The sequence below is a fragment of the Labrus bergylta genome, chromosome 22 (genome assembly GCF_963930695.1).
Source record: "Labrus bergylta chromosome 22, fLabBer1.1, whole genome shotgun sequence".
In the NCBI taxonomy this organism is placed as follows: Eukaryota; Metazoa; Chordata; class Actinopteri; order Labriformes; family Labridae; genus Labrus; species Labrus bergylta.
The window spans coordinates 20,402,912-20,422,856 of record NC_089216.1 but is presented as its reverse complement, the minus strand read 5'-3'; the positions used below and the strand labels follow the sequence as shown (position 1 = coordinate 20,422,856).

Genomic DNA, 19,945 nt, shown 5'->3' with positions numbered 1-19,945 from the left:
CTGTGTTTGAGTAAACACTGTGGTTTGCCTTCAGGCAAGCGTGGCTGGGACCACTGCATGTTACTGTTGAAAAACAAAAGTCTGATGAAGGCAGGAATAAATCCGCTCTGCCGGTGAAGCAGAGGATCTGATGCTAGGCCCAGACATACCCCCAAACCCAACTTTTCAGATCTTAAAGTTTGTTAGCAAGCTTGAGAGAGTTTGGTTCACAGTTCAGAATCCCCCTGATGTCTGTGGAAAAAAAAAAGAAACTCTTGATCTAAGTTTAAAAAGGCATGAGCGATGTTCTGCCTCAGCCCAGAATTCTAACATTTTTATCTGCGAGATGAGAAAAACAACCTGTTGCATGCAACGTTTTTGAAGAATTGAGTTATTATTTTGAAAAGAACTGCTCATAAGTGGGTCTTTTACACTTCATGCGCTGCCTCAGATATTCTTTTTTTTGTCCCACAATGAACTCCCCTTCTTGCCTTCCTTGGTGGGCTTCTTACATCAGCCCTTTTTGTTTTCCTCCATCCTTCACACTTAAGCCACTTAGTTTGATGCACATTTGCACTCAAACCGTGATAAGTGGAGGCTGTTAGACGGAGAAGGCTGTTCAGCACCTGAGTTGTTATTTTATTTCTGAGTCAGGAGAGGCAGATGTCAGAGGTTCACCTTGAGCTTTTATAAAAAATGAAAAAACACAACCAAACAAAGCAAAGCCTGTCTGTTTTCCTGAGTGATGTTGCAAGAGTCTCTGCATATTTATCAGTCCCACTGGAGTCTCCAGATTTCTCTGTGATTGTTTGCAGTTTAAAAAGAATGCATTAGCCGTAGCCAATTTGAATGTTTCCAAACTTTCTTCTTTTTGCAGCTGTAGTGACGTCGACCCACCAAAAGTCATTAAAACTGAAACTTCCATAAAATGACAAGATTGTTGCACTGATCTTAAGAGAATGTAGTATTTTTGCCAATTGTGTTTGGATAGGCTTTGGTTGTTTGCATTGACGTCGGCCATCTGTTACGATAAGGGACTCCGGATGCTGATCGATAGCAGCAGTCGCCATGTTGGAAATGCTGTCTCAGCCTAACTCTCAGTCAGAGAGGCTGACAGCTGGATCTGAGGCAGGTTTTAAGGCTCATGACAATCCGTTACATCGTGCCCACCTGTCAATCAGGTCAGCTAAGCGCCTTTCTACAATTCAATTCTACAATTCATGTAGCAGACGCTTTTATCCAAAGCGACTTACATCAGAGAGTAAGTAAAACACAAGCAAGGATCTAGAAAAAAGGGAACAATGTCAGTAAGAGCAAACGATCAGCTTTGAGTCTGATTGGACACACAGGTGCTGACAGGAAGTGACCAGAGGCAAAGCACAACATTGAGGGCATTGAGAGTTCTAATCAGTATAGAAACCATCTTATAAGTCATCGTTATCAAACAAAAACCATCGTCATTACCATCATCATCATCAATAATATGGAGACCATCATCATTAAGTTAGTAGGTGTTCATGAAAGAGCTGGGTCTTTAGCTTTTTCTTAAAGGTGCAGAGGGACTCTGCAGATCGAATGGATTTTGGAAGTTCATTCCACCACCGGGGGGCGACAGAGGAGAAGAGTCTAGTCAGAGACTTAGGACCCTGTTGTGAAGGTTGGATCAGACGCCTTTCATTGGCAGAGCGTAGTGGGAGGGAGGGAGTGTAGACCTGGATTATAGAGTTTAGGTACGTTTTTGTCGCTGTTTTGTAAGCAATTACTAATCAGACCTATTACGTTTTTTTGTACCAGGCTGTGAACATGTTTATTTCTGCTGTAAAAACTGGAAATTTTGGCTATGGTGTGTCTGTGACTTCCAGCGTTCCTGGACCCAGCCTCAATCGCACACTCAACGTTCTGCAGGATTTTGCACTTCCGCATTGGCTTAATTTTTTTAAGACCAGAGGTTGCAGCTTGGTTCTGTGTAAGAATTCAGTCGACATCTTCAGAGAAAAGAAGTGGAACACATTCGCTGTAGTGCAATTACAGAACCTGCCAGATGGTGTTATGAGAATTTAGCATTTGATCTTTTAATACCAGTGGTGTAGTGCAGGGTATATGTACGCAGGTATCCAGAGTATACCCACTTATTTTTCAGTCCCCATAGGGTATACCCACTTCTAAATAATAACACATGACTTACATTGCTTTACAAAACCAATGCAATATGGAACTTTTTACAATATATAAACAAAGAGTTGGAACACTAGTGCATTGCTTTGTAACGGGGATCAGGGCCCAAAATCGGCCCGATTACCTTGTAGTGTGTACCCAGCTTTAGTCAGAATGAAGCAGTGGACTTCCTCTGTGTGATGGACACTTAGGATATATGTATCTCACTCTTATCTTTCTACTTTTACATTTTGTTACTTTCAAAGGCTGCACCAACTTTGATTCAATTGGATTGTTTAAATTGGAGGTCCCAATAAGAAATCTCATCTAGTTAAATTCTGAACCATGACAGTTTCATCTACGTCCCCTCTGGGAAAGCTGTTATTAATTGTAGCCGCTGGGTCCATGTGGTGCTTAAGCAGTCTCTCACCCCGACATATTAACACTGATCTGACATACAGATGACTGACTCACAGCTGGATGCCGATATCACTGCTGCGACTTGTTGGATCATTGCATGTCCCCGCTCTGATGCTTCAACACTTCTGTTGTAGTTTTTTAATGCATGCTTGGGATGACTTTCCCACAAGGCCACTCTGGCTGAATAATTCTTAGTTAATAGCATTTTGGATTTGACAGGATTTGACGCCTGCGGCACTGCATGACATATCTGGGTTTGACTTGTTTGGGCTTCGTTTTCTGTTCAGTTGCACCCCTGCCAAGCGGCACAGATGAGATGCGTTTTTGCTGCCACTAATATGGGTCATTGTTGTTCACTGACACCTTTTTTTTCTTAACTGTAAGAATCATGGCACATCACTGAAAATGAACGAGTTGTTAATATTCTTCCACAGTTCACAATCGGTTCATCAATCCTCTGTGCCGAAAAGTGGCTGTTATTCAAAACCAATACGATGTCCTTTGGCTCGATTTGGTCACACACCCAGACATCCTTCTGTTATTCTCTCTCAATGTATTTGAGTAATTATCACTTAAAATATGTGGCATGTTCACTAGAAGTGTTTGGCATTACATGACTTATTATCTGCTGTGCTGCTTTTAATAAGCGAGGCTGACATCTTGATTTCTGCTCTTGCAGAGTCACACTTCAAATATCCAGAGGCGGAGAGGTTGGTGCAGTCGAACGATAACAGAATCTTATGTGCAGGCTGTAGCTGTTTGATTTGCACAAAAAAAAAAAAAATTAAACCGAATGTTTGCCTCAGCAGCTTGTCACGCAATGCCTGACGCCTTTCTGTTATCTAATAAATGGCCCCGGAACCGACAAGATATCTCCCTTTTACATTTCTTAGAATTTACCGTAGGTGAAATTTCTGAGAACTTGCTCAACTAAGATAGAAACTTTCTCAAGTGCTCGATGCGCTAATGAAAACAGTGACTAAGACTCGATGAAAAATTCAGGTATGAAATCAGCCTCAGTGAGTGTCTGTGTGTGTGTGTGTGTGTGTGTGTGTGTGTGTGTGTGTGTGTGTGTGTGTGTGTGTGTGTGTGTGTGTGTGTGTGTGTGTGTGTGTGTGTGTGTGTGTGTGTGTGTGTGTGTGTGTGTGTGTGTGTGTGTGTGTGTGTGTGTGTGTGTGTGTGTGTGTGTGTGTGTGTGTGTGTGTGTGTGTGTGTTAGAGAAAGAGATGCAGCGAGCACATTCACTCTGTACCCTAAAATTTTTTGCATCTTTTAGATTTTCAGGTTCACTTGCTCCTCTTGTTCCTTGGTTGCTTAAAATAGTGCACATTTTCTAGGAGTGTGAACGTTTTGGAAATCCTAAAGGGCTTTCAGACCTGCAGAAAAATCCTACAAAACTCCTGATAGTTGCAGGAGGAGCTGTATATGTGAGGGCATTCTCTCAGACTTCACCTGGAGTTTCTCCTGCCAGATTCGTAGTATTTTTTCCCCCCAAGCCCTTCCAGAGAGGGGGCGTGGTCAGACACAGCTCATTTACATATTTAAAGCTACAGACACAGAAACAGCCTGTTCTGAGCAGGGCTGAAATAGAGGGATTAATAGGCATGATCAAATACAGGATCAGAATAGATTTTAAGAAGAAACTTCACACACATGGTTTGGGGATATCTGAGACTTATAGACCCTTGTTTAAAAGATTTATATGCAACCTTTAAAATATTTGATCTTTCAGTTCTTGCTGCTTCCTGTTTGTAAAAAGGTGGATCGTTGCATCTCTAATCGTAGCAAACCATCATAAAACACAAGTTTACAATTAGAAACAAAAACAACACTGGAGACTTATTAAGTATCTTATAGGGACCTACTCAAATCACCACCCGTGAGTCCCTTAGACTCACTATATTGAATACCCATGGTGTTGATAAAAAAGCATTGGGAGAGAAGCCAATCCGTCTTTGCATTTCAAATTGTCAAATATAGCATTTAAAATTGAAATTGTGTTTCTCCTTTAATTGGGACTGGGCCCAAATGTAAGCTAGTGAGGTAATTACTCAATCATTTATCCTTGATTGATTTCTGTGTAGTATTTTTCACATTCCGGTTCTTTAGAGTTTAGGATCAGTTCAGCAGTGTTTTCTTAAAAGACTAGGCTACAGTGCTGCTCTGAAATCAGAAAGAAAACCTGCACTGATGCGCTCACCTTTCAGTGATAATTGCCTGTCACTTAGTGGGATATGCTATCACAGTGTGCAAGGCATCAAAGCGGCAGTGAAGAGCTGAAAGACGCTGACAGCTTCCTGCATCCTCTGCCTCTGCAGGTGGTTTAGACAGACTCTCTGTCAACACCCTGAGCCGTGTTTGTTGTGTTTTTTACCTCATCATGCACACCTCTTGTTCCGCGGCCTGAGACAACCCTCTCCTATCAGATGAAACTCCAGGCTCCTCCACATTCCTCTCCTCTGAAAAAAAAGCCCATTTTTCAGCTAATCTCCTTCCTTGATATGAATTCATAAACAGCAAGCAGGCAGAACGGCTCCCCTTTTTCAGTGTTCCGGGTTGTCTGGGATTAATCCTGCTATTAATGTGCAAGACGAGGCTGCAAGAAGTGCTGCTCGAACAGCACAGATAACATCTGGTGAGGACTAAAGCAGTCAGGAGTCATTTGTATCAAAGAGACTGAATGTCTGCTTTTGGGATGAGGCTGCCTTAAGAATATTATTATGGTGTGCTCTGCTGGATTACAGTTTTATTGTTGAACATAACAGAAAGGTCACATGGAGGTAGGGGAGTTCAACATCCTTTTTTTGAAAATCATCTTGACACAGACAACACCACGTCCCAGACTGTCTCAGGTGTTTGTCTCTCAGAGGTATTTACAGACGAAATAATGATTCTGTCTTCCTCTGATTACCAGACAAACCCTGTTTCTCAGGTGTTTGTGTTTGTATATACATTTGTCTTTCATAGATAGGACAGCTGAAGAGGGACAGGAAATGTTTGGAGGGAGAGTTGGAGATGACATGCAGGTAACGCTGTTCCCCTCTGTTTATCAGTTATTTATTCTTTAATTGTAAATAGAACTGATCCTCGGGACAGTCTGATTTCATCTACAGGCTGGAGTTGGCCCCTCACCCCCAAGTTGAATAGATCTGAGCTAGGCTAATGGCTCCCTGGTGTTTTTTATATTTGAACCATTTAATAATTTCTGATGCAGTCAATATGAATATATTTTATTAAACTTAAGGTAAACTCTTTTTCTTTAATGCTGAGAGTTTAATGAGGTGTTAGACATAACTGATTTCTGTTACATAAGAAACAATTTGCGTTAAAGAACTTCAAGTAAAAAAAAACTACTTTTCTATGTGATGCTTTTGTTTACAGTCTGACTTGAAAATGAAGAAGCAAATAATGTAGTCAAAGTTACGTTAACTTTCAACTTTCTGAAGCAAAATGTGTTTTTAAAGGCAAATTAACCCCAGCACAGTTTGTTCTTCTCTTGTTGTGAGCATAATTTGGGCAAAATTCAGACATTTTTTAGATAAATGTACTTAGAAAGATGTTGCGCCTTTTTACATTTTCAAGCTTACTCACTCCTTAAGTTAAAGTCAACAGACGACGTGTCAATTATGTTATGCCCATAAACCATTTAACCTCTACCCTTAAATGTGTTTATCTGGACTCTTTCTGAAGAGTTACTGTTCTGGTGCTTAAACATAATGTAGAAATGAGTTTGTTGACTGGTTAGCAGGGTCTTTTTTCACCTTGAGATAAACATAGTTAAAAATAAACGCAAGTAAATGATCTCTAGTTGTGCATTAAATACTTCTTTCTTCTTAGCCACATTTTAAGATGAGATCTCTATGTGAGACCTGCCCGTCTCTCTCCAGCTACAGCAGCAGCATCTAGAAGTCTTGGGCTTATTTAGAGGAACCCCATTTTCCAGAGAGCTTTACAGAGCTATTTTTGAAATCCATCAAACTTAGATCGCAGTGAAAATATTCTGCCACACACCTCCTATCTATCTGTGATGAAAAAAGACGTGTTTCCCATGATGCCGCCGCCATTGCTGCAGGGGGGTTTCTCAGCAGTGTCACTCTGCAGCTTTATTTTGAAAAGCAGGCATGTCTGAATGATCCCTAGAGGGTAAAGTATGTGTATTCAGTAAAGGTCTGTGGTAGAATGTCAATCGCTTCCTTTTCAGGAAAGTACAACTTTTCTTTCTTATGAATGTAAAATAAAATGCTGAGAAACCAAATTGAGTATCAAAGCAATGCACAGCCTGAGCTGATCACCTCTTTAATATGAGAGGCGGTGCTGTGTTGATGTGGTAGAGTTAAAAAGGCTTTTCCCTACCTCACTGTGATATTACATAGACTCTCAAGACAGATGGCAAAAAAAACATTGAATAAATGATGTATTGGTTTGAAATCATCATAAATATATATTTTTTCAAATAAGGCCATTTTCATCCATCCATTCATTATCTTTACTGCTTTTCCCGTTTGGGGCTGTAGGGGTCTGGAGCTAATCCCAGCTGTCATTGGGCGAGAGGCGGGGTTACACCCTGGACTGTTCACCAGCCAATCACAGGGCTGACATGTAGAGACAGACAGCCAGCCACACTCACATTCACACCTACAGGAAATTTAGAGTCACCAATTAACCCAACGAGCATGTCTTTGGACTGTGGGAGGAAGCCGGAGTACCTGGAGAGAAACCACCCATGTTCCTGTCCTACTGGGATTTGAACCAGGAACCTCCTCACTGTGAGGCGCTAACCACTGCATCGCCATGCCATTTTCATGATTTATTATTTTCATATTTGGAGGCGGGGCCAGGGCTTCCCTCGTATATTGATTGGCTTTTTTCTCAAAGTTTGGGCCACATTTCCCACATTTATCTTTGTCACAGTAGAAGAGTTGTTGCTTGTCCTCAACTTACTTTTTGGCTTAAGCTTGTACCATCTGTGGCTCTCACTTGGGATAGATCGTGAAAATTTTGAGTATTTGAATAGTTATTAATTGCGTCCCCCCCCTTTTTCTTTCTTTTCAGCGCTTGTTATGATTTGATACTACCGTCAGACAATGTCTGTAGCACCTCTGAAAGCTGTTTGCTAACCTCCATTAAATAACAAAAGAAAAAGACCGTGTTTCATTGCAGACAGCAGAATTTTACTGGAATTATTGCCAGTGACTTTCCAATATGAATTTTCCTCGTAATGCACGTCCCTACTATACAGTATATATACTTTAAGAGTTAGAATATTGACAATTGTAGTATTTTCACAGGAAAATCTATTTTTTGAAGTCAGTGGAGTTTCCGAACATTTCTCAAAGTGGATTTCAGTGTAAAGGTCGGCAACAGCAGCAGATCCTCCTCCTGTTTGTTTATGGCAATCAAAGTTATCTCCCTGGATTAAAGTTGTGATGATTTATTGACGTCAAAATCAGATATCAGATTCCCCCCCCCCTGCCAGCCTCATCTCCCAGAGCAGGTCATTTCAAAGACTCCAGCAACAGCGTGATTGCTTCTTGATTGCAACAGCCACATGATTTTTAACCTTCAAAGTTTGGTTTCTCATTTGACTGAGGCTGGATGCTGGAAGGGAAAACAAGAAATCAGATGTTTTATGATGTGTGGAGGTTATTTTAGATTTCATTTTATGAATATTTAACTGGTAAATATGTTGAAAAGCAGCAACTCATCAGCTTGAAGTCTGCTCTCAAAAACAGGAAATGAAACCAAAAAACTCAGTGAAGAATTTATTAAACTAGAAATATTAAGTTCAAATAACAGAAGACGTTACTCTCCTAGTTACTTTTTTTTTTTAAACAAGTGAAAATAAATATAATGCCTTACAACTTTTAAACATCTTAAAACAAATCTTAATTAAAAAAAAACTCAGTTATTGGCTCAGTTTGTAGCAAATTGCTTTATTAGTGGTCCAATTGAACAACATTTATATAGATGTAAGTATATACAGTACAGTATACTATAGAATTCACAGAAGATAGATCTATGTATTTTTTTTTTCCTCTATTGTTTCGGGGGGAATCCTGAAAAATATTCTAGGGATGTTCTTTTCAAGGAAACCGCAATTATTCCAACAAGCACATACAACAAACAAATTAACACACACTAACACACAAACAGCAGCTGATAACAGACTGAAGTGATACAAAAATAAACAATCCACATTATGAAACATCGATCTTCTTACTGCGCTGCATAATTATAGACTAGTGGTGGGAGTTGCATTATTCTTTACTGGGAGCATTATGTCTTATAGATGGTACATCTTAGTTTTTTAGCGTGATGCTAACACAGAATAGAAATTTCCATTAGCATGCTAACCTTTTTAGCATAGTAATTTGTTAATTTTAATTTAAGAATGGATCTTTAATTAAGAGATGCTAAATTAGTTTATTTACATCTCTACAGTTGTGTCACCTGAAACTAATGCTTTCTTCTTCTTTTGTGATAACTGTCAGCAAACAGCTTTCACACACGCTACAGCCACCATCTGGTAGGAGTACAGCATTACAACCAGGAGCTGGAATATATTTTAAGATGAGCTCAGTCACATTCAAACTTCTTATACTTGTTTTTAATATAAATTAGCAACTATTATAATATTAAAATATAATGACCCCTCCCTTAAATATACCTGTACTTCTTATATGGCATATGCAGACCTCAGACAAAGTCATTTCAAAGTGGAATACTATCCTTGGGATATAACAGAGTTGTATGTGTCAACGTTTGTTGTTTTTTTGCATACATGTGCAGAGTAAAGACTGGCCTCCAGGGCTTTGAGAAGTGTGTCACAACATGCTTTGCAGGTAAGTAGGTAGGCAGGCCACCACTATTACCACACGCTGAAACTGAGGGAGTAACCAATAGCAATCAAATAGTAGATTCAAGGACTTGGAACTGGGTCTAGTCTGAAAATAGCCCTGTTAAAAAAATTCCTCCTATAATGGAAATCTAAATTCAAAGACATTTCTTACAGGATTAGGTTTTAATCCGTGGCTGTGAAACAAGCCTAGGCCGTCTCCATTCCAGCTCTATTCTCAGAATGTGAGTGTCTACAGGCATGTATGTGGGATTGTGTCAATGTGTGTGTCCATGCGCGTGTGCGTGCTGGCTGGCAGATGCCCAGTAAAGCAGTGTGCGACTGTTGATTTGAGAGTTTGGATTAAGAAGTCGATTGGACCATCCCCAAACTTCTCCCCAGCCAGCGTGGAGATTGAAAGAGTTTTGCTAATTGATACAGTTTTTTTTTTCCCCTCTGCGTTCCTCTCTCTCTAACTGAAGCAGATAAGATGCTCTTTATTCTCTTTTTTCATCACTCCTTTCCTCCCTTAGCTATTTGACCCAATTTATCAGCGGCAGATAAAGCCAAACAAATCAGACGAGTCACATCCTACGTCGCCCTTTAGCTGGCGTCAGATGGCGTTCCCTCTTCTGAAACCGTCTTTTTCTCCCTCTTTACTCTGATCTGCACGTTCAGTGTTTTGCCCCATATTTCTCCCTCCTTCCAGCCTATTAGAATTTATGTTTTAAAAGTCATGTGGCCATTACTTTGGTGATGAGTTTTCTTCCTGTAGTAATTTTATTTGCGTCATGTTGACTATCTTGGATACTGATGGAGCAGAAACTTGTTCATTGATGGGCTTCCAAACCCCCTGCAGTAAGACGGGTGACGTCACTCAGGCTTTGTCCATGTTTATTTACAGTCCAAGCTTTGAACTGAGTATATGTGGTTTGAAGTTTAATTTCTTCCCTGAGTCAGATGTGTTAGGTTGCTACTGCTGAAAACAGCTAAATTCCTGTTATTTTTTTTCCCACAATAAAAGCATTCCAAAGACAAAACTGGGGACTTTAATTGTGAAGAACTTTTTTCTTTGTTTAAGATTTATTTTTGGGCTTTTTGTGCCTTTATTGTAGAGATAGGACAGTGGATAGAGTCAGAAATCAAGGAGAGAGAGAGTGGAATGACATGAGCTTGGACTTGAGCTTATATAGCGCTTTTCTAGTCTTCCGACTACTCAAAGCGCTTTTACACCACAGGTCACACCCACCCATTCACACCCTTTCACACACTGATGGTAGTGATCACTATGTAGTATCATCCATCAGAAGTAACTAATCCGACGACTAAGGCGACGACTCTACCAACTGAGCCACAGCCACTGATGCAGGAAAGGAGCCACAGGTTGGATTTGAACCTGGGCTGCCCGCTTGGAGGACTACAGCCTCCATACATGGGGCATGCACACTAACCACTGCACCACTAGCGCCCCAATTGTGAAGAACTTAGGGAAGAACTAAGGGAAAATAAAACATTTACTCCACTTTAGCCCACTGCAGTTGGTGATTTTCAATGATACAGCACTTTCAGCCGCCGCTTTGACCATGAGTCATCACCACAGCCGGCTTATTTTAAACATTCTGGACATAAGAGAAGCGACACATCATTTTAAAATCACTTTTAGCAGGAACACCCATTGAAATGGAGATACTAGTTTGTGCTGCGCTCGTCGAAGAAGAAACCATTGAATGATAAAAGAAAAAGAACGGTGGGATAATGTCTGACTTGAAGTGGTGAATTGAAGTGAAAGGATGAAGCGTGACAAGGGGGGAAACTGACACCAAACTTCAGTCAATAAATCCATCCATTTAATTTGATATCATGACATATCATTATAAGATCAACTTATATATATTAGTTAACTCAACTGGACCACAAGTATTGTGTTGTGAACAGCTCTGCCATTCCCGTCCCTAAACCCCAGTGTTGTCTATTACTGGCTCGTTAGATGGAAAATTGTGAGAACAGTACAGTTAAACGTTGGCAGCCATGAATTCAGATTGAAATGTGTTGGTTTTCAGCGTTTTAAAAACAATCACAGCAGGGTAAATATTCATTTTTTTTGGAGTCAACCAGCCAATTCTGCACCAACCAGAAGGTAAGCATAGCCTCTGGGCCGCCCGAGAGATGAAACCACTCACTGCTGTGTAAACTTAGTATTGCTGTGAGCACATGTAATAATTGAATGCTACCTGAAGTGCGCTTTTGGACAAAAGTGAATCAGTCGCTGTGTTTTTGATGTTGAATGCCACCAGACACTCCAGCAGACGTCATCGGAGACTTTCGAGGAACGAAGATTCTGAAAAGGATTTAGCACTCAGGATAAAAGGCTGAGCTGCTGTAGTGTGAGCAGGAGATGGATGTGGTGTGGCTAATCTCTTAATCTAACGGTGTGCTTTCATACACTTAATTTTTCTTTTTTTAAGAAGTGGTCTCCAAAAACAGGCTTCTCTGGAACCTTTTGACTCCTACTCTACCTTTCCCCGTTTTATTTCCAACCTTTTTTTCTATGTCAATAAAAACATGGATGCTTTTCTGGCAAAGGTATTGACTTCCCAGTCACAGTTGGATTTATTAATAGCACAAAAAAACCCATGGATGCTTTAAGTACTCCTCACAAGTTAAACAGTCAAACTATCCATTAGCATCTTCAATATTTTCCGCTGATGCCACTCTGAGACCATCATTGGCTTTTTCATTCAATCCCACATTGGTGCTTTTGACTCAATCTCCTAACACACCTCAGAGTACACACTCCATGCCCCCACATGAAAACATGCCATCAAGGTTGTGTGCCCATGTAATTGGATGAGTGGAATCATGTTAGCAGCTTTGCGCCCCCAGCCATGGCCTGCCGGCTGGCTCCGATGCCCGGGTTTCAGCTTTCTGCAACCACTTTACCGCCCTGCAGGGGATAAACACTTGAGCTCAAGCTCTCACAATCTGTCCACTGCAAAAGGGGTTTTTAAGTGTCAGTGCTTTACCTTTTGACCTATAGTGGCTGTGGCTCACACTCAGCCCCGCTAAAACCAGCGCAGGTTTGACCGTTGGATCAAGCTTTTCTCCGTTGCTCTTTAAAGCTGGAAAAACATAATTTACTCGACTCCAGATCTGTGACTCCCATGGGCCTAGAGCCTGGGAAGTTTACAACACAGCTAACTGGCTGTAAGGGGATTTGGAGGCTCCAGTTTCTCTCTCACATAAACTGTTCAGAGAGGAGAGTGGGGAATGCCTTTTAGCACTCAGAGAAATGATGAAGAAGCATGAGCTTAAAATATAATAAGATGACCGTCTAAAGACTTCCTTTTAGTGATATTGCTACATTCAAAGATCTCTGCAATTAACTAACTAAATGTGAGCCAAGTTGATATGAACTATAAATATCCCTTAAATAATGAATCTTGGTCTTTTTCTATCTACAGTCTAAAAGGAGAAATCCAGTATTTTCCACATAAATACTTTACAGGGGTGATCCCAAGGTATTAACCTGCGGCCATTAAGCCTTCATGAAATGAGAAAATGGATGTACAATAACATTGTTCAATATTAAGATTACAATATAAAGCACAATAAATACAACGTTAGAGGTGCGTATAAGAAATAATTCACAGATTCTATGACTATCTGCTCTTCTCCATATTCCACACAATACCTGTGTTATATTTATTTCTCATCCAGCAAAGAGATTTTTTTCACCACTATAATTAGACAAATTAATCTGAGGGTAGCTGATGGTTATCATTGGTTCATCTGACTAAATAAAAATGGTGCCAAAGCATGACAATTAGAAATCCCATCCGATAGGTGAAATGTACACATGCTGAGTGAGAAAGCATTGCTTGTGTACAAAAAGTACTTTTTTGTTATTCACTGCAATATACACTGCCTGTCCAAAAAAAAAGTCACCACCTGGATTTAACTAAGCAAATAGATAAGAGCCTCCCATTGGATAATAACTGCATGGGCGATTATCTTTCAGCTGGCAACAAGTTATTTAACCCCAACTGATGCATATACGTCAGAATGCTGTTCATAGACTTCAGTTCAGCATTCAACACCATCATCCCTCAGCAGCTGATCGGCAAACTGGACCAGCTGGGGCTCAGCACTTCCCTGTGCAACTGGCTGCTGGACTTCCTCAGCGAGAGGCCTCAGACAGTGCGGGTTGGCGGCAGCACATCAAAAACCACCGTCATGAACACTGGAGCCCCCCAGGGTTGTGTGCTCAGCCCCCTGCTCTTCACGCTGCTGACCCACGACTGCGCTCCATCCTTCAGCAGCAACCACATTGTGAAGTTCGCGGACGACACAGCAGTGGTTGGTCTCATCTCCAACAACGATGAGACGCACTACAGAATGGAGGTCAGCCAACTGGCCACGTGGTGCAGAGACAACAACCTCTTCCTGAACGTCGACAAGACCAAGGAGGTTGTTGTCGACTTCCGGAGAGTCCCCACTCCTAAACCCCCACTGACCATTGACGGTGCTGCTGTGGAGAGAGTGAGCAGCACCAAGTTCCTGGGGGTTCACATCAGTGAGGATCTCTCCTGGACAACCAACACCACATCACTGGCCAAGAAGTCCCAGCAGCGCCTCTACTTCCTCTGCAAGCTAAAGAGAGCACGAGCCCCCCCATCCATCATGTGCTCCTTCTACAGAGGCACCATCGAGAGCATCCTGACCAGCTGCATCACTGTGTGGCTTGGGAGCTGCACTGCTGCCAACCGCAAGACCCTGCAGCGCACAGTGAAGGCTGCTTAACGGATTATTGGTGTCCCACTCCCCTCTCTTCTGGACCGCTACGGCACCCTGTGCGTGACCTCACCCACCCCTCACACAGCCTCCTGCCATCGGGGAGACGGTACCGCAGCCTGCGGGCCGGCTCCACCAGACTGGGAAACAGCTTCTTCCACCAAGCTGCCAGGAAGCTTAACTCTCTCCCCTCTCTTCCTTCCCTCCCCTCTGCCCCCACGAACACTGGACGTTGAAACCCCCTCCCGTTTGCCACCAAGAACTTTGGACTAATAACTCTGAAGCTAACTATTCAAAGTACACTCAGTTTACGGCACATTGCACAAGTTTACAGAACTCTGGACTAATAACTCTGAAGCTAACATCTCAAAAGTACAATCAGTTTACTGCACATTGCACATATTGCACAAGTTCAATTTTTCTTTAAATTTAATTTAATTTTATTTACCATTTTGTACCTTTTGTACAATTTAGAATTTATTACTGTAAATATTATTTATCTTATTTTTACCTCATTTTATTTTATCTTATTTTACCTTATTTTTGTTGTATTGCACCGCGGGACGAAGACAAACGAAATTTCGATTCCACTATATGTCTGGCATATTTTGAAATTGACAATAAAGTTGACTTGAACTACTATGTTGAAAGACTCATCATGTGGTTGTGGAAAAGATGTTAAGTCTGTTTAAGAAGAGTCAAGTCATTGGCTTGCATCAAGCAGAGAAAACATCTAAGGAGATTGCAGAAACTACTAAAATTGGGTTAAGAACTGTCCAACACCTTATTAAAAACTAGAAGGAAGATTTACCCTGTTCCAGAGTGATCAGGGTAAGAAGAGAGGCAGATGAAGTGATGCACCCATCATGCCTAGTGCCTACTGTATAAGCCTGTGGGGGCAGTGCTATGATCTGGGGTTGGTCAGGTCTAGGTTCAGCAACATTATGTGCCCCAAGAATGAGGTCAGCTGACTACCTGAATATACTGAATGACCAGGTTATTCCATCAATGGATTTTGTCCCTTTATTCCCTTTTATTACTGAGAGAACAATGGACATTCATTATAATTACTTGACAGTCTTCCCTGGCTATATACCTTTGACTTACCTCTGATGAAAATCAGACAGACCTCCCTCTTTTAAAAGCACTGATTGTTGCACAACCTTTCTTAGCTTTAAAGTGTTGTTGATGTCACTCTGTGCCACGTTAGCTTTGATTGATTAGCTCAGTTGCAACAAGCTTCCACCACACACTTTACAAAAGTGATTTAAAAAAAAGAAGAATTGATGATGAAGGGAGACATCATAGCAGACCAATGCGGAAATAGCAAAAAACTGCACTTGTGTCAATTTGAGTCTGACTCCAATCACGATTGGATGTTTACAACCTGGTTCAAGAGCATTTTTTTGATCTATACGGCTCATTTCTTTAGTTGTTAAAATCATCAGAGGGCTAATGTATTTGACAACTAATCCATTTTAATTATATGAAGGCTAAGAGTTATGCCATCATTTACATAATTTTGGGTGTGTCTGGGTTGACTGACAGGTGGGCGTGTTGGAGATCAACCTATCTTCCTGTTTCTAGATTGATTGAATGCAGGTAGAGATATTTTCAATGGGGTGGTTGCCATGGTTGGGCTTGATAACACCTCTTTAGAAAAGAATGGGTGACTGACGTCCATGTTTTATACAGTCTATGAAACAGACACATCTTACAAGAAATAGGTTTATGTATTCCATTTTCAAGACAGATGTACCCCCCTTCCTCCTGACCAGCCACAGGCACTCTGTGGAAATCCCTCTGTCAGTCATTTTGAGGATGCTTTGTGTTTGTTATGTAGATGGCCTTGTATATGGAGGTTGAAATTAAGGCTTTGCTGAGTACACATGTGGGGGCGAGCCTCTCAGATTATCATAAATTTGTTGCCCAGTGGTTACAGAGGTGGTTTGTTAATTTCACACCTCTTCTTGTGTCAATATTACCGCAGCGCTGACTCCTAAATATATGCAGAACCTCTCAAAACAAAATAAGCCGGACGTTTTCCCCGACTCGCTCGCTCGCTTGTGGACCTGCTGCTTCCTGTCCCTGCGTGTGCACCAGACCACCAGTTTGTCCGTGCATCTGAATATAAAATGCATTTTAATGTGTTTGTGTATTTGTGTGAGAACACTTCTCAAAACCTTTTTTTAAGTCCTTGCATCAGGTCTGAACGGGGAAATTCATTTTCCACACTTTACAAACTCCTGTGGGTTAAAATGTTGCCGAGCATGATGGACTTTTGTCTCCCCCCCCGCCCCCAACCCTCATCCTATCCAGGCTTAGTCCAGAAGGTAGATCAGCGCCTTCCGGTGGCTAACGAGTACCTGCTGCTGTCAGGTGGAGCCAGGGAGGGAGTCTTGGACCTGAACCCAGAGGACCTGGGGGACTACGCCAGAGGGGCCGACTTCGACTTGGACTTCACCCTGCTGGTTCCCGCCCTCAAGCTCCACGACCGCAACCAGCCCGTCACCCTGGACATGAGGCACTCCCCACCGTGCCACTCCTGGCTCAGCCTCCGCCTCTGCGACTCCAACGTCCTGTCCCGCTGGAGCATCTGCTGCCAGGAGGAGAATGGACTTATCCATGAGGAAGATGAGGAGGAGGAGGAGGGCGGAATGGGTGAGCAGAAAAAGTAGTATCGTCATTGCAAGATCAAAGGAGAACAGGGAAATAGAAATGTGTGATGAGGAAGTGGTAAAGGAGGCACAAAGAGGTGAATGCATGAAGCAGGAGAAGACAGAAAAGCAGCAGCAATATTCTGGAAAAGAAAACCTAAAAGATTAGTGGAGAGGTTGAGAGGAGTGGAATAGAAAACAATAAAAAGCCTCGAAGCAGTGCAAACTAGAAGGAATGCAAGCTGATTGAATTTTCTTCATGTTTGGCTGAGATAATTTGATGCATGATGTTGTGATGCAATTTCTGCCCCGGCAAAGCTGCAGCCCAGGCCCAGTTCTATATAACTCTCCATAGAAAGGTAGACTCCAAAGTGCCACCCCAGGAAAAAAAACACACTCAAGCATTTATGAGTTTCACTTCATAATGGAAAAGTTTACACTGAGATATCAATCTGACAAACATTGTGAGTGTAGAACTCCAGAGATGAGGGAAGTTAGTGACATTTATGGATATGAATCGCTTTAATTTTCAACACTTTGGGTCATAGATTTGCCACTTTCTCTGGTGGTATTACAACATTGCTCATGGTATCTTTTGCTTCTGTGTTTGTTATGGCAGGATGGGCTGATAGAGTCAGGATTAGTTGAGAGAATGTACGTGGCCATATACACTGCAGCTTATTGGTTAGATAGAGTCTACTAGTTAATACCTTCAACCTTGACCCTGCGTCACACCATCATTTATTATATAACAGAGCTGAGAGATTAAGTTCTGATTGGTTAATTACTGTGTTGAATGTTTTTTTTTATGTTGCAATAGCAGACCACTGGAATAAGTTCAAGATTTCTGCTACAAAATCCAACTCTGATAAAATAGTATCAAGGCCTAAATCCAAACACGTAAAGTAGAACAAATTCTAGTACGTTTAACTTGAGGAGAAAACATTACAATAAATAAGGTACAAAGACTGAAGGCCCTGACACACCAAGGAGATCGTCGACCGTTGGTGGCTGAACGTCGCCCTAGTTTTTGCGGTGTGTCCGGCTCAGTTGCTACCTGTCAGCGTGTTGAATTGTCGTTGGTCGTCGCAATTGGTGAGAGGAATCTCTCTGATTGGCTGTTGTTGTATCATAACAATGTTTATTTTTATCCGCATTCCTCCTCGTCCTTTTCCGGTTTCCCCTTTTTCTGAATGATGATTACAGTCTACCTCCGCCTGCTGGCATGGAGAGTTACTTCCTCTCAGCCATACGCAGATCGTACGTGGTGGTTGGCCGATGGCTGTAGTCTTTGTGGTATGTTCAAGTGCAACTTGTTGGCCAAGACAAACACAGACGGCCTTCATCGCCACTAGTTCTTTGTCGTCTGCTCGGTGTTTCAGAGCCTTGACGGGAAATCATAAAAACTAAGAAACACAGACATGACATAAACACCTCACAGAACATGTTAGATTTACAAATCAGAAACCTAGAGATAACTGTAGAGAAAGTCCTCTAATTAGATGAGTCAGAATCAGTAACAGTTTGGCCCGGAAACATGGAAACACTTCAATGAGTGATAGATCTAATGACAAAGTGTTTCTGGGGTGGCTCAGTGGTAGAGTCTGTCTTCTCTCAAAAGAAAGGTTTGGGGTTTCGATCTCCAGCTACTGCAGCTACATGTCTGATGTGTCCTTTAGCAAGACACTTAACCCCAAGTTGCTCTCACTGCTTCGGTGTCGGCGTGTGAATGTGTATGAATGGGATTAGTTTATACTAGGACACTTAATATCTACCATCAGTGAATGTGTAGGTGTGACCTGTGGTGTAAAAGCGCCTTGAGTAGTCAGAAGACAAAAAGTGCTATACAAGTTGAAGTCCATTTACCATTTCCTTTTTGATTCCAACAGAGAATTGAAGAATTTTCTACCATATGCTCCTGAGATATCTAGGTCACAATAATAGGACAAAAATGAGGTGACAGCATTGGCATTCTTGAGATCAAGCATGTGAGCAAAAAAACCTAAAGCCGAAAGGACTGTTGTCATCCTGTCATACTGTTTTTGGAAAAAAAGGGATAATCTACAACCAAAACACTGAGAAATATACATTTTATATTTTGTTAAGGAGAAATTGATGTGTGGTGTGTTACTACTTTAGTGAGCTTGGCTTTAAATGCTTAATATGTGATTTTTCAGACTTAAATATAATATAAATCAAGTATCTCCTCTGAAAATAACTCTGTGAGTCATGACTGTCTACAATGGGTGTAACACCCGAGTCCCACTGTCTGTGATGTTTTCAGAGTTTTCAGAGTCCTATCTTCAGTTTGTTTACATCTTCGGGACGGCCGGCTGACTCCTCCCCTCGTGTATAAAAGTTGTTTAATTGAGGGACTAGAGAAAAGAAGAATAACATACTGTACTCACTGCTTAACTGTGTTTCTAGATCACACTCATTTCAGGTAAATTTACATGCAGTGTGAAGATACGAGCATAATAAAGATCATTAGCATGCTAACACAACAATGCAGCGCAAGTTGTTTTGGTTTCATGCTGGTGCTCAAACGCATATTCTGCTTTTAAGTCTGAATCTGAGCTGTTAAAGATAATTATTATTTAGATTTTCTGTGGACTAAGTTTGTCTGTACACAGCCACCAGTCTAGATACTTAATATTGAACTAAGCTACATAGTCAACCGGGTCAAGTGTAGAAAGAAAGGTGCAACAACATCCCTCCGAGACCCCATCAAGCTCTACACGCTGGATGATGAGAGTGTAATCTCTTGTTTACATATTATTACATTTTATTTTATTTTTGAGTTTGGTAAATCTGGTGTGCTTTCATTCCTCCCCCTCCACTCTCGTCCTTTCTCAGGTAAAGGCTCCATCCCCTCCCTGGGCTCTCCTCAGTCTCTGGATGGCTGCTACTTCTCTCCCTCTCTGGTGACAGACTGGTTCTGGGGGGTGGTGAGTGAGGCTGTGGACGAGCTGAGACGCAGCCCCCAGAGAGGCATCCCCATCCCGGACCGGCTGGAGAGGAACGGGCCTCTCACCACTATCATCCTCCAGGTACAGATAGCAACAGTTACTGTGCTGAAATGACAAGTAGACGACGTTGCTCTATAGTA

General features: G+C 41.7%; 1 protein-coding gene across 2 annotated transcripts in view; it reads left to right on the top strand.

Annotated features, from left to right (window-relative positions):
- tmem102 (transmembrane protein 102) overlaps window positions 1–19,945 on the top strand; it is a 34,594-nt gene that overhangs the window by 8,859 nt on the left and 5,790 nt on the right. For both annotated transcript variants that reach the window (XM_065950514.1, XM_065950515.1), the window contains exons 3-4: window positions 16,499–16,840; window positions 19,693–19,886. In XM_065950514.1, coding sequence (XP_065806586.1) covers window positions 16,499–16,840; window positions 19,693–19,886 — 536 coding nt within the window. The remainder of the gene's footprint in view (window positions 1–16,498; window positions 16,841–19,692; window positions 19,887–19,945) is intronic.